General features: G+C 53.7%; 4 protein-coding genes across 4 annotated transcripts; 3 read left to right on the forward strand and 1 right to left on the reverse strand.

Annotated features, from left to right (window-relative positions):
- Positions 1-1,145: 1,145 nt before the first annotated feature.
- PHYSODRAFT_335317 (hypothetical protein) lies at positions 1,146-1,631 on the forward strand (the record flags this gene model as incomplete). Its single annotated transcript, XM_009532694.1, has 1 exon — positions 1,146-1,631. The coding sequence occupies one exon, from the start codon at positions 1,146-1,148 to the stop codon at positions 1,629-1,631; it is 486 nt and encodes a 161-aa protein (XP_009530989.1).
- An 878-nt stretch (positions 1,632-2,509) lies between these two features.
- On the forward strand, positions 2,510-2,995 carry PHYSODRAFT_335318 (hypothetical protein; the record flags this gene model as incomplete). The annotated part of the gene is made up of 1 exon (XM_009532695.1): positions 2,510-2,995. One exon carries the CDS (start codon positions 2,510-2,512, stop codon positions 2,993-2,995), a length of 486 nt encoding a protein of 161 aa, XP_009530990.1.
- Positions 2,996-3,841: 846 nt separating this feature from the next.
- PHYSODRAFT_510693 (hypothetical protein) lies at positions 3,842-4,327 on the forward strand (the record flags this gene model as incomplete). The annotated part of the gene is made up of 2 exons (XM_009532696.1): positions 3,842-3,991; positions 4,076-4,327. 2 exons carry the CDS (start codon positions 3,842-3,844, stop codon positions 4,325-4,327), a joined length of 402 nt encoding a protein of 133 aa, XP_009530991.1.
- An 827-nt stretch (positions 4,328-5,154) lies between these two features.
- PHYSODRAFT_303074 (hypothetical protein) lies at positions 5,155-7,358 on the reverse strand (the record flags this gene model as incomplete). The annotated part of the gene is made up of 3 exons (XM_009532697.1): positions 5,155-5,890; positions 5,925-7,244; positions 7,318-7,358. 3 exons carry the CDS (start codon positions 7,356-7,358, stop codon positions 5,155-5,157), a joined length of 2,097 nt encoding a protein of 698 aa, XP_009530992.1.
- Between the last annotated feature and the right edge of the window lie 5,044 nt (positions 7,359-12,402).

Below are 12,402 nucleotides of genomic sequence, written 5' to 3' on the forward strand. Positions count from 1 at the left end.
GATGTACTTGATGATCATCACACCAACAAGCATGTGGGGCAATTTGATTTCTTTATTTGCCAAATGAAAAAAAATCACAAGCGACTTGGGCGCGCCTCACTTGCGGCGCACCTGTCGCAGTAATAAATATCTTCTCTGAGCTTACTTGAACGCTCTAGCATATATCGAGATTGTCTTGCGTTCTTCGGGTTCGGTCACAAGATGCGCCTGCACAGGATCCAGGTTCGCAGCGAGTAGATTATCTTGCAGTCGGACGCCTTTACGCACCTGCTTGTAGACCCTTCCAATGAGACTTGTCCTTTGGGTCGTCCTTGAAATCGTGATACAGAGTATCGACAACTTCGCTAATATTGTCAGAGCTTAATGCTTGTTAGGTCAAGACCGCGGCAATTGCAGACGAACACATTGGTGCTGCACGTAGTTGTGGCCCGATTGGCCTTTTCTAGCTGCTGCCTCCTGTTCAGCAAATTCTAAAATGGTATTAAGTGAGCCGGCCCCGCTCGGATCGGGAACATCATGGTCTATACCTCCATCTTCTGGCCTATACCTTTACCTCACGGGACTCCCCTGAGTTATGTGTCCAACACTAGTTATTCCGCATACCAATGCTTAGATAAATCGACCCTATACAACGGTAAGTCATTCGAAAGCATACGAACCTCAAGATATTTTATTTCAATGCAAAACTTAAAAAAAAAAATTCTGGCGATACCGGTATCTGACATCAAACAGGTAGTAACGACAGTTCTTACGAACTGCGAATATCTGGATGGATAATTTCAGGACTTCTAGGCTTCTAGCTACCATACCAGACACCGAATACATACAGAATCCCCAGCCAAACGAACTGCAACCGATCGCCGAAGACGTTGGCGCTACTGTATTTGCCGTTTGGCAGCGATTGAGGCGCGCCGACAAGAAGCGCATCAATCACTACCACTTACTTCATCGCCGCGAGAATTCGCCCGCAAATTCGGCGACTTTGCCAAACGAACCTCCCCGATCGAAGCAGACTCGTTCGTTCCAACACTGCGCCCGCCTTTTCGCCGTCATCTTCGGACCCACAACACGATCTGCCTCCACTTGAGCAAGTCGAGTACCACCCGATCTCCGAATTCAGCGCCGAACCGCACCGCATCACAGCCATGAAGTTCAGCACCTTCCTCGTTGCCGCTCTTGCCGTCGTTGGTGTCGTCGCCGCCGCCGCCCAACCTGCTGCTGCCGGCAATCTGCCGGCCGTCAAATCCGCCGCCGAAGCGCTCCAGATGCTTGAAGCGTCCGAGTTGCCCGATGGTGTCACGCTCATGGGCACTAGTGAGAAGATCGACCCGCCTGCGGGTGCCGCCGCCGCGATCGCCGCCAAGGAAGCTGACAACAAGCACGATGGTGACGCCGACAAGAAGGAGCAGTACGGCGGCTGGGGTCTGGGTCTTGGCGCTGGCTGGGGTCTCGGCGGCGGCTGGGGCAACTGGGGTGGCTGGGGTGGCTACGGACCCTACCGCTTCGGGTTCATGTGCGGCGGCGTCCCTGGCTGGGCCTACCCCATGGGCTACTGGAACATGTTCGGCGCGGGTCTCTACGGCGGCAGCTGCGGTCTCGGCATGCCTTTCGGCGGTCTCTACTACTGCTAAATTGGCCGACCGCGCAGCCACCTACCTACCTACCTACCTACCTACCTACCTACCTACCTACCTACCTACCTACCTACCTACCTACCTACCTTCTTACCTCTCTGGCGTCTTGCACCAATTAATTAAGGTTCATCAGCTGTACCTTGGCGCATTCGCCTAGAATTCAAAACCAAAATATAATGCTTTCTCCTTTTTGAAGCGGGGTTTTCGTGAGTTTGTGCGTCTTGAGCCAGATTGTGCAATGTTATCGGAAGCGTGGCTTCGGCGATCGGCTGTAGTTCGTTTGGCTGGGGATTCTGTATCTGTTCGGTGTCTGGTATAGTATCTAGACTCCTAGAAATCCTGAAATGTTCCATCCAGATATCCAACTAATTTAACTAATCCAACAAAAATCTGTCGGTATCAGTTTCCTTTTCCACACCAATGTTCAGCATTTGTTAAAATGCCGGGCAGTAAGACATGTATTTAAGTTCACCTGTTGTGCTTGTGCTAGCCTAGCAGCATGCTACTACAGTAGTACCTACGTCCACTCGGTTTTAGGTTTACTTTTTCCGAATAAACTGCCACAATTGTGCTTTTGTATGAACCATATTTCGGAGCCGTTGGCGCTACTGTATTTGCCGTTTGGCAGCGATTGAGGCGCGCCGACAAGAAGCGCATCAATCACTACCACTTACTTCATCGCCGCGAGAATTCGCCCGCAAATTCGGCGACTTTGCCAAACGAACCTCCCCGATCGAAGCAGACTCGTTCGTTCCAACACTGCGCCCGCCTTTTCGCCGTCATCTTCGGACCCACAACACGATCTGCCTCCACTTGAGCAAGTCGAGTACCACCCGATCTCCGAATTCAGCGCCGAACCGCACCGCATCACAGCCATGAAGTTCAGCACCTTCCTCGTTGCCGCTCTTGCCGTCGTTGGTGTCGTCGCCGCCGCCGCCCAACCTGCTGCTGCCGGCAATCTGCCGGCCGTCAAATCCGCCGCCGAAGCGCTCCAGATGCTTGAAGCGTCCGAGTTGCCCGATGGTGTCACGCTCATGGGCACTAGTGAGAAGATCGACCCGCCTGCGGGTGCCGCCGCCGCGATCGCCGCCAAGGAAGCTGACAACAAGCACGATGGTGACGCCGACAAGAAGGAGCAGTACGGCGGCTGGGGTCTGGGTCTTGGCGCTGGCTGGGGTCTCGGCGGCGGCTGGGGCAACTGGGGTGGCTGGGGTGGCTACGGACCCTACCGCTTCGGGTTCATGTGCGGCGGCGTCCCTGGCTGGGCCTACCCCATGGGCTACTGGAACATGTTCGGCGCGGGTCTCTACGGCGGCAGCTGCGGTCTCGGCATGCCTTTCGGCGGTCTCTACTACTGCTAAATTGGCCGACCGCGCAGCCACCTACCTACCTACCTACCTACCTACCTACCTACCTACCTTCTTACCTCTCTGGCGTCTTGCACCAATTAATTAAGGTTCATCAGCTGTACCTTGGCGCATTCGCCTAAAATTCAAAACCAAAATATAATGCTTTCTCCTTTTTGAAGCGGGGTTTTCGTGAGTTTGTGCGTCTTGAGCCAGATTGTGCAATGTTATCGGAAGCGTGGCTTCGGCGATCGGCTGTAGTTCGTTTGGCTGGGGATTCTGTATCTGTTCGGTGTCTGGTATAGTATCTAGACTCCTAGAAATCCTGAAATGTTCCATCCAGATATCCAACTAATCTAACTAATCCAACAAAAATCTGTCGGTATCAGTTTCCTTTTCCACACCAATGTTCAGCATTTGTTAAAATGCCGGGCAGTAAGACATGTATTTAAGTTCACCTGTTGTGCTTGTGCTAGCCTAGCAGCATGCTACTACAGTAGTACCTACGTCCACTCGGTTTGAGGTTTACTTTTTCCGAATAAACTGCCACAATTGTGCTTTTGTATGAACCATATTTCGGAGCCGTTGGCGCTACTGTATTCGCCGTTTGGCAGCGATTGAGGCGCGCCGACAAGAAGCGCATCAATCACTACCACTTACTTCATCGCCGCGAGAATTCGCCCGCAAATTCGGCGACTTTGCCAAACGAACCTCCCCGATCGAAGCAGACTCGTTCGTTCCAACACTGCGCCCGCCTTTTCGCCGTCATCTTCGGACCCACAACACGATCTGCCTCCACTTGAGCAAGTCGAGTACCACCCGATCTCCGAATTCAGCGCCGAACCGCACCGCATCACAGCCATGAAGTTCAGCACCTTCCTCGTTGCCGCTCTTGCCGTCGTTGGTGTCGTCGCCGCCGCCGCCCAACCTGCTGCTGCCGGCAATCTGCCGGCCGTCAAATCCGCCGCCGAAGCGCTCCAGATGCTTGAAGCGTCCGAGTTGCCCGATGGTGTCACGCTCATGGGCACTAGTGAGAAGATCGACCCGCCTGCGGGTGCCGCCGCCGCGATCGCCGCCAAGGAAGCTGACAAAAAGCACGATGGTGACGCCGACAAGAAGGAGCAGTACGGCGGCTGGGGTCTGGGTCTTGGCGCTGGCTGGGGTCTCGGCGGCGGCTGGGGCAACTGGGGTGGCTGGGGTGGCTACGGACCCTACCGCTTCGGGTTCATGTGCGGCGGCGTCCCTGGCTGGGCCTACCCCATGGGCTACTGGAACATGTTCGGCGCGGGTCTCTACGGCGGCAGCTGCGGTCTCGGCATGCCTTTCGGTGGTCTCTACTACTGCTAAATTGGCCGACCGCGCAGCCACCTACCTACCTACCTACCTACCTTCTTACCTCTCTGGCGTCTTGCACCAATTAATTAAGGTTCATCAGCTGTACCTTGGCGCATTCGCCTAGAATTCAAAACCAAAATATAATGCTTTCTCCTTTTTGAAGCGGGGTTTTCGTGAGTTTGTGCGTCTTGAGCCAGATTGTGCAAATGTAGCGGAACGACGGCACCGCAACCTTGGCGCTGTTAACATGTCGATTCGGTTGTACATCGCTGCTGGAATTCTTTTGTGTCGGGCGTCTGCCGTTTGTCTAGAGCTGTTTTTCTGTGGTCCTAGATATACTGAAAGTATCCATCTAGCTATCTTGAAATGAATCAATCACGACACTGTCGGTACCAGCTTACTTTTCCGCATCGGGTTTCCGCATTCGAAATGTCGGACAGGGGCAATGGCTCGCTATCCCTGGCAGAATGCTACGTTCACGCGTTAGCATAGTATTTTTTATACCGTAGAGCTGTCCACTGAGGTTTGATTCGTATGGATTGCGAGGCCTATCAACACCTGACGAGCTATCGAACCGACGGTACCTTTTTAATCGGGTGATGCCAACGAATAGCATACTTTCGTATGACAACTGTACATCTACCTCGAAATCGTGCAATCTGGCATTTACTGTAACGTCAAAAGTGTGTGTTCTTTCCATTTAGCTTTGACCCCAGGCGCGGGCCAGCGATTATATCGGGAAATGGTCACTTCCGGGCTCCGGGAAACCCCTGTGTCGATAAAACACTTTGCGGACTGCGGGGGTAGCTGCAAACGCAAATATCAACTCGGTTGTATGCCTAGCCAGCTCGTAGAAACAACGCGAGCTCCCGAGTACGCTTGGATATGCTGGTACTTCGGTCTTGGCGGCTTGGAGGTGTCATCACGCTGATAAAGCCGAGCGTCGCTTTCAAAGGCAACGCTTCTCGGATAACCGGCAGCTTCTGAAGATGGAACTTCTTGAACAGCAATGCTAATGCTGCTTGATACTGGGTGAGCTCGAAGTCCGACACCACGACATCAAGGTACTCCACCGTGCGGTTTCGTTCAAGCATGTGTAGCAGTGCTACACAAAACTCCTGGAATGACAGTGCGCCGGTACCATTACCGTCAGTTCCGATATGAACGCGCACACGCCTCACCGAACTAGCTAATGAGGACGGAGGCGCACAGAATAACATGACGAGATCGCTAGTGTCTCCCAAAGAGGCTGGCGCCTGTGGGTGCAACGTTATCTGGTTCCGTAATCTGCTGCCACGAACTTCAAATCGAATCTTGGAAGCAGGCGTCGAGATGGCAATTTCTCTCAACTGCGGGCAGTTGGCAGCAATTCTCTCCAGCATGGATGTGCGAAAGTTCGACGCTTGGATGGATAAATACGCCAGCGAGGATCCAATCATTTCCAGAAATCGGCACAAAACGTCGTCATTCGGATCGGTCTTGAACACAAGCATCAGCGTCGAAATGCCGGTAGCAAGTGTGCCATCCATCAGGTAGATTCTCCTCTTGAACGAGATTAGATCGGCGAGTTTGGCACTTCCCAAACCCAGGTACCAGCACATCGACCCACCCATTCTCAGCTTTATCCGCCAGGAGCTTGACACCACGAATCTCTCTGGCAACTGTGGAGGCCGCGTTTTTCTCGAGGATTTCACTCGTGCTCATGGGTTGTAGTCGAATACGTGTCTTTGGCTTGATGGAATAGCTAATCCGTGCCTGCTGCAGGTGTGGCAAACCCAGCAGGTCTTCTTCCGGATAGTTTGACGCCATAACCTCTCGCATCGCGTCCACATCTTGTCCAGTAAGAGCCACATCTTGAAGTGTAAGTGTCTTGAGGCATGACAGGCGCTGTGCTCGCTTAGAAAAGAATCCGTAGCGAATCCACCGCCACCTCCACGTGGCGACTTCCCCGTTGTCCTCTCTCCTGCTTGAAAGCGATACGTGGTTCGTGGTTTGGTTCACAACTGCTCCAGAGCACGCACGCTCGAATAACCATGCTCGAAACGGGAGGCATAATATGTTGACTGAGCCCAGGCTGCGTGGATGGGGAGTTGTCGAGGCACTAGCGCGTGGGCCAGTCATTACTCGTCTTCCATCATCTCCCAAGGATCCACTGAACAAGCTCGTAACGAATTTACCCACCGTCTTCCGCGCCGGGCCTCGTTTTGCGGGGGTATATAAAGTGTCATCAACCTCGGACCAAAAGCTCAGTCCCGAGCAGTAAACACCGTCATGAGCGATAGCCTCCACCAACGCTGTTACGTCCGACTTAATTAGCACTGCTCCGAGGTCCACTCGAAGTGATTCCAGCACAAACGTGACCCTGGGGAGGCCGGTCCTGCCTCTCCTCGGAGGCCACGTCTGGTCTCGGAGGTGGCGAATCGCCCTCAGCACATTCTGCGCGTACTTGACCAGGCCCCCTCCCGGTCTGTCCAAATGGGTCGAGCACACTTGGGTTGTGATCGGAACTTCAATTTCATCTGGAACGGCTCCTAGCTCTCGTTTCCTCCTCCAAATTTCGACGATCTTCTTCAACGCCGCCTCGTATCCCCTGCTGGGTCGGCCATGTTGCTCGACCCCGCAGAAAAACACCAAGTCGCCACTGAGTGCGAGCTCGGGACCCGAGTTGTGCACGGCAATACCGAGTAGTCTGCTGCTATCGTCGTCTGTAGGACGGCGTCTCCCGTAGGGTAACTCCAGTAGAAAGCGGGTGGGGGATCCGTCGAACTCCTCTGAGACGGCGAATCCTCGAGCCAGCACACCTGTCTGCACCAGTAGTTTCCTCCACGTCTCATTGTCCACCAAGGACACGACCGAGAGCAGCTTGAGCGCCTCTCGCAGCTTGAACCTCTGACTTTGGATCTCTTGCTGCGCCTCCTCTTCCGGCTGACTGACGGAAATTTTCCGAGGGGCTTGGATTTTTAGGCCGCGGTGGGATTGGAAAGGGGGGTCCTCGCGCTTACCCTCGCACAAGCTCACAGCGCCCCTGATGTGGTCGCACCATGGCAGTGTGAGCTTGTGTATTTACTATAACCATACAGGTAAGGCGCAGATTGCTGGGCAGAAGCCGAGCAGGAGGGCACGGATCGAAGTGCCGTGCGGCGACGGCAGTGCCCTCCACAAGTGTATTACAGTGAGAATGGTTGGCTTAGATCTACTCTGTTCTATCCTACGATGTGCAGGCAGCCGCGCTTCGGGCCGCGACTCTGGCGAGTCAGCATGCATATGTGAGATCGGGAAATGACTGACTTCCGGCCGAGGTCTAACTGCCTTGAGCTTGCGAGTGATGGCTGACCGAGGGCTCGGATTGGTCGGTCACATTCCCCGCGCTTTAGTGCCCAGAAGATTGATAGAGACTACGGAGTGACAGGAGGGTCTCGGCGGGTCAAAATAAACCGCCTGCCGAGGCCTCCGAAGTTTCATAGTGGGTACACTTTATGCCCAGTAGGAGTTCGGATTTAGGACGAAGTTTCGTCCGGTTGTAGATCAGCTCGAAAGCTCGGTCCACACTTGATATTTGTATAGACCTTACGGATTAGCTATAGGAGAGGCCTGACAGCCTCTAATCATTAAACAGAGCAGAATTTCCCCCCCAAGCCACACAAGGGTCAAGTCCGTCTACGGTAAGTCGCTAAGCTTAGCGTAGGGTCTGATACACTCGGCTGCACGGGGTATGTCTGCCGGTGAGCATAAGGTGCATTGACCGAGTGTTCATCCTGGTAAGGCCAAGAGTGAGTAGGTGGCCGAGTGTCGGGAGGTATTAGAGACCTCTGTGTACAGTTGTACGTTTGACTGGGTGTGAGGCAAGGACCCCCCAGTGTATTTGACTTCTAGCCGAGGCTTCGCCCCGGCGCCCCTGTAAGAGGCTTCGATTGGCCTGATACCCTTCCTTTCTGAGGGACCACAGAGGTTTAGTGCGAAAGCACGTATTACACATTGCATCCTAGCCGTAGCTTGTGGCTAAGGGTTCTCTTATATTTTAACGAAGGGTAAACCTACCTGACCCGCAACACACAGGGGACCCATTCCAGCCCGTATAAGGGATCGGACCTGGTCTTCCGGTTTATTATCCCGACAATCTATCGCCGACTCTTCGGAGACGGCGTGTGTTGTTGTTAGGGCTCGTCCTATAGACTTCGGTTGATAGGGCGAGGACTCGTAAACTCGTGTTTTCCTACACGACACATACTTCACACTTCCACTCGACCAAGGCTGCTTCATCAGCTTAGATGACCAACCTTGGTCGTCACATACTCACAGTAGTACTGCCAGCTATTGTCAGTACGCTTCTGTCCAGTAGGGCAGCGCATACCCAGGCAGGTTGTCCTTCTTGATAGACGTAGGCAGCGGGCCTTGGCGAACAGTCCTCATCACTGTGGCTCCCACTTAACCTCCACTTTCCTCTGTTGAAGATCTCTTGCTGTCTGGGATTGAAAGCACTTTTAGCAGTTCTCGGCAGTGCTCGAACTTGGAACGCCCAAGTGCCTTGGTCATCACGTCAGCAATCATGTCATTCGTACCAACATGCTGGGTTGTAAGGCGCTTTGCCTCCACAAGGTGCCGCACCAAGTGATACTTGTTCTTGATATGCTTCGTCTTTGAGTGCTTTCCGGGCTTAGCAGCCAGGTAAATGCTGCCTCGATTGTCACCGTAGAGTACAGGCCCTTCAACCTCCCAGTTCAACTCCAGGCACAGGCCCAACATCCACAGCAAGTCCTTTGTGCCCTCGTTCATCGCCACGTACTCCGCTTCGGTAGTACTTTGGGCATTGATTTCTTGTTTTCGAGACGCGTACGAAACCACGTTGTCATCTAGCATAGTCACATATCCGCTGATACTCTTGCGGTCGTCAACATCGTTCGCGTAGTCAGCATCCGTAAAGCAGGTCACAGTAACCCTTGATCCGGCTCCAATTGTGTTGACTAGCCCGTAGTCGACGGTGTTGGCTAAGTACCGCAGCACTCGCTTCGCCATGAAGTAGTGCTCGTAAGTGTAGTTGCTCAGATACTTGTCCAGGTTCCACACCGCGTGGGCAATGTCCGGCCTTGACGCCGAAACCAGGTACTGGAGAGCTCTCACTAGATCACGGTACGGGAGGTATGATTTATCAACAGGAGCTCGTAACTGCTGCGGTGTTGTTGCTTCTGGTGTCGCGCAGCCGTTGCACGACACCATGTTGAATCGCTTCAGGATGTCTTTGACGTGCTGGCGTTGGCAGTACACTACTTCCTTACGTAGGGGGTCAATTAGGATCTCTACACTGAGTAGATACTTGACGGGGCCCAATTCTGTCAGCTCACGACGCTGCGGCACAGATCAGGTGGCCCAAGCAGTAGGACATCATCAACGTACACCGTCAACAGCATACAGATTTCACCACTTTCTCCCACTTTTCGTGCGTAAAGGCCGTAGTCAGAGTCAAGCCTAGAGAACCCGAGACGCTCCAGCGCTTTGTGCAGCGTCCGGTTCCATACATTAGGCGCTTGACGCAAGCCGTACAAACTCCGTGGGGGGCGACACACATATGCACTGGAAACCTGCGGGTTGCTCCATGAATATCACTTCGTCCAGGTGGCCATAGAGGTAGGCCGTCTTCACGTCGCATTGCAAGATGACCCAGCCACGCTGAAGTGCAAAGTAGATGGCGGCACGGATCGTCGCGAACCTAATTACAGGCGCGTACGTCTCCGTGTACTTCAAGCCAGTCAGCTGCTTGAAGCCGTGGATCACGAGGCATGCCTTATAGCGCTTGATCCGGCCACACTCGTCTCGTTTTACTGCATAAACCCAGCGACAAGTGATTGCTTTGCGTCCACGCATCTCGCGGCGACGCACCAGCCGCCAGGTGCCATGAGCCTTGAGCGATGCAAGTTCCTCAAGCATAGCTTCTCTCCACTTCTTCCACTGGCGCGATGCCCGTGCTTGCTTGTACGTGGTAGGCACCACAACTTCTTCATGCACATGTACACTATTCACCACGTCAGGTAGTCGAACCGACGGCTTTCGCTGCCGCTTTGGCAACGGCGGTCGTGGTCCACACTCAGCAGCCGTTGACGGGGTCGGCACCCAGTCCTCGTCATCACACGCTGCACGAAGTAATTCTTGTTGTTCATCTGACCGTTTCCGTTTGATGCCACCTGGACTCCGGGGACGCTGGTACCGGCTCTGCAGCAGGAGCATTTCCAGTAGCAGTAGCAGTAGGCTCCTCAACAATCTCAATCTGAGAGGCACGATCGTCCTTGACGTACGTGTCCATGCTTGACTTGATACACACCACTGGAACATCTCTCGACAACTGAAAATCCCCGTGAAAGAACGTGTTGAGCACCAACTGACCCACATAGTCAGACTCAATCGTAAACGCCTCATGGAAGCGGACATTCTCGCCACGCGCTGTGACTACCGCTCCACTCACAACATCCAGAATTTGTAGCCCTTCTTGGTACTGGTATACCCCAGTAAGATGCACGTCCGAGCACGAGTCGCCAACTTTTCTTTTCGCTGACGCGAGAAGTCATTGATATGTACGTGCGCCAGGCATCCCCACGTCGGCAGCGATCGTAGACTTGGTAGGCTTCCGTACAAAACCTCATGGCTGCTGCGGCCTTGCAGCGCACTCGTAGGGCAAACGTTGAGCGTATCAACAGCATGCAAGAGTGCTTCACCCCACAGCGAGTTCGGAAGGCGAGTAGCATCCAGCATCGACCTGACCCGCGACACGATAATTCCATTGTTCCTCTCGACGATCCCGTTCTCTTCAGGGCTATCAGCATGAGTGTAGTTTAGTTCCACACCTTGGTCAGCGCAAAATGCAGTAAAGTCATTGCTGATAAACTCTCCTCCTCCATCGGCGTGGAACAACATCACACTGAGCGGCTAGAACTTCTTCTCCAGCTTCAGGATGAGATGTTTGAGATGGTCACTCGCGTCCGCCTTGGACTTGAGCAAGTACGCCCACTTGTACCTCGAAAATTCATCCATGACCAGCAGGAACATGGTAGACTTGTCTGCGGACACTTCATTGATCGTGCAGTGTCAGCCGACAGTTTCTCCAGCGGCCTGGTCGCACGTCGAGGATTCCTGCTGTAGGTCATCCACTTCATTTTGGACTCAATACATGGAACACACTCATAAAGGCTCAGATCACGCGTGTTCACCTTAATGCCCATGTCCACCTTGCTAGCTACCATCTCCTTGATGGTGTCCATGGCAACATGGTTCAGACGGTTATGGAGCAGCTCCATCACGTTCGAGTCAGTGCTCTGCTTTTGTGCGCTCAGTACGAGCTTGTTGCGGCGCTCCACGCGCATGCGATACAACCCGTCCCGCATCACAAACTTCAGCTGCATTGTCGGCTTCACCAGCCACGTCACCAGCTCATCAGCCGACACAGTCAGCTTGTTGCCACACTCGAACTGCATGTAGGTCTGCGAGATTAGGTTGACCTTGGTGCTCGGCGAGTAGCGCACATTCTCGAGCAAGCGGGTTTCAGTCTTACCCGAGTGCTCGTTCACAACTGGCATGATCACAGCATCTTCAATCTCAACACGGTCAAAACCACCAGTGGCGCCTTCCAACAGCTCCGCCTGCTTCAGGTTCTTGACGTTGTTAAGTAGCGCCAGGTCGCCAGTGACATTGACCTGAGCCCCCGAGTCCAAAATCCACTCAATTTCATTTGCAGGCACCGCGTCGTACCGTCCACTTCTCACTACCAACACACGCCGTATGGGAAGCAGACCAGTAGCTACATGCAAACTTTCGTCATCATCATCTGGCGGGGACGTCGGAGAATATTCAACAGACTTCTCTTCACGCTGTGTGTCACGAGCCCGGACAAGGCGCTCCTCAAAGTCGCGGCCGACATGCGCTGTCAGCTCATGGCGGGTGTAGATCTTTGAGTAGCTATTCACATCAGCTCGCTGGTGTTCAACACTCAGGGTCACGGGGTGGGTCTCCACAAAATCCACACGGGGGCGGTCCTGCTGCCGATCGCGCTGTGCATCCGCAGGGCAGTCATCATTCTGCTCCTCTTCGATTCGGCGCAGTAC

The sequence above is a fragment of the Phytophthora sojae genome (genome assembly GCF_000149755.1).
Source record: "Phytophthora sojae unplaced genomic scaffold PHYSOscaffold_6, whole genome shotgun sequence".
NCBI lineage: Eukaryota > Oomycota > Peronosporomycetes > Peronosporales > Peronosporaceae > Phytophthora > Phytophthora sojae.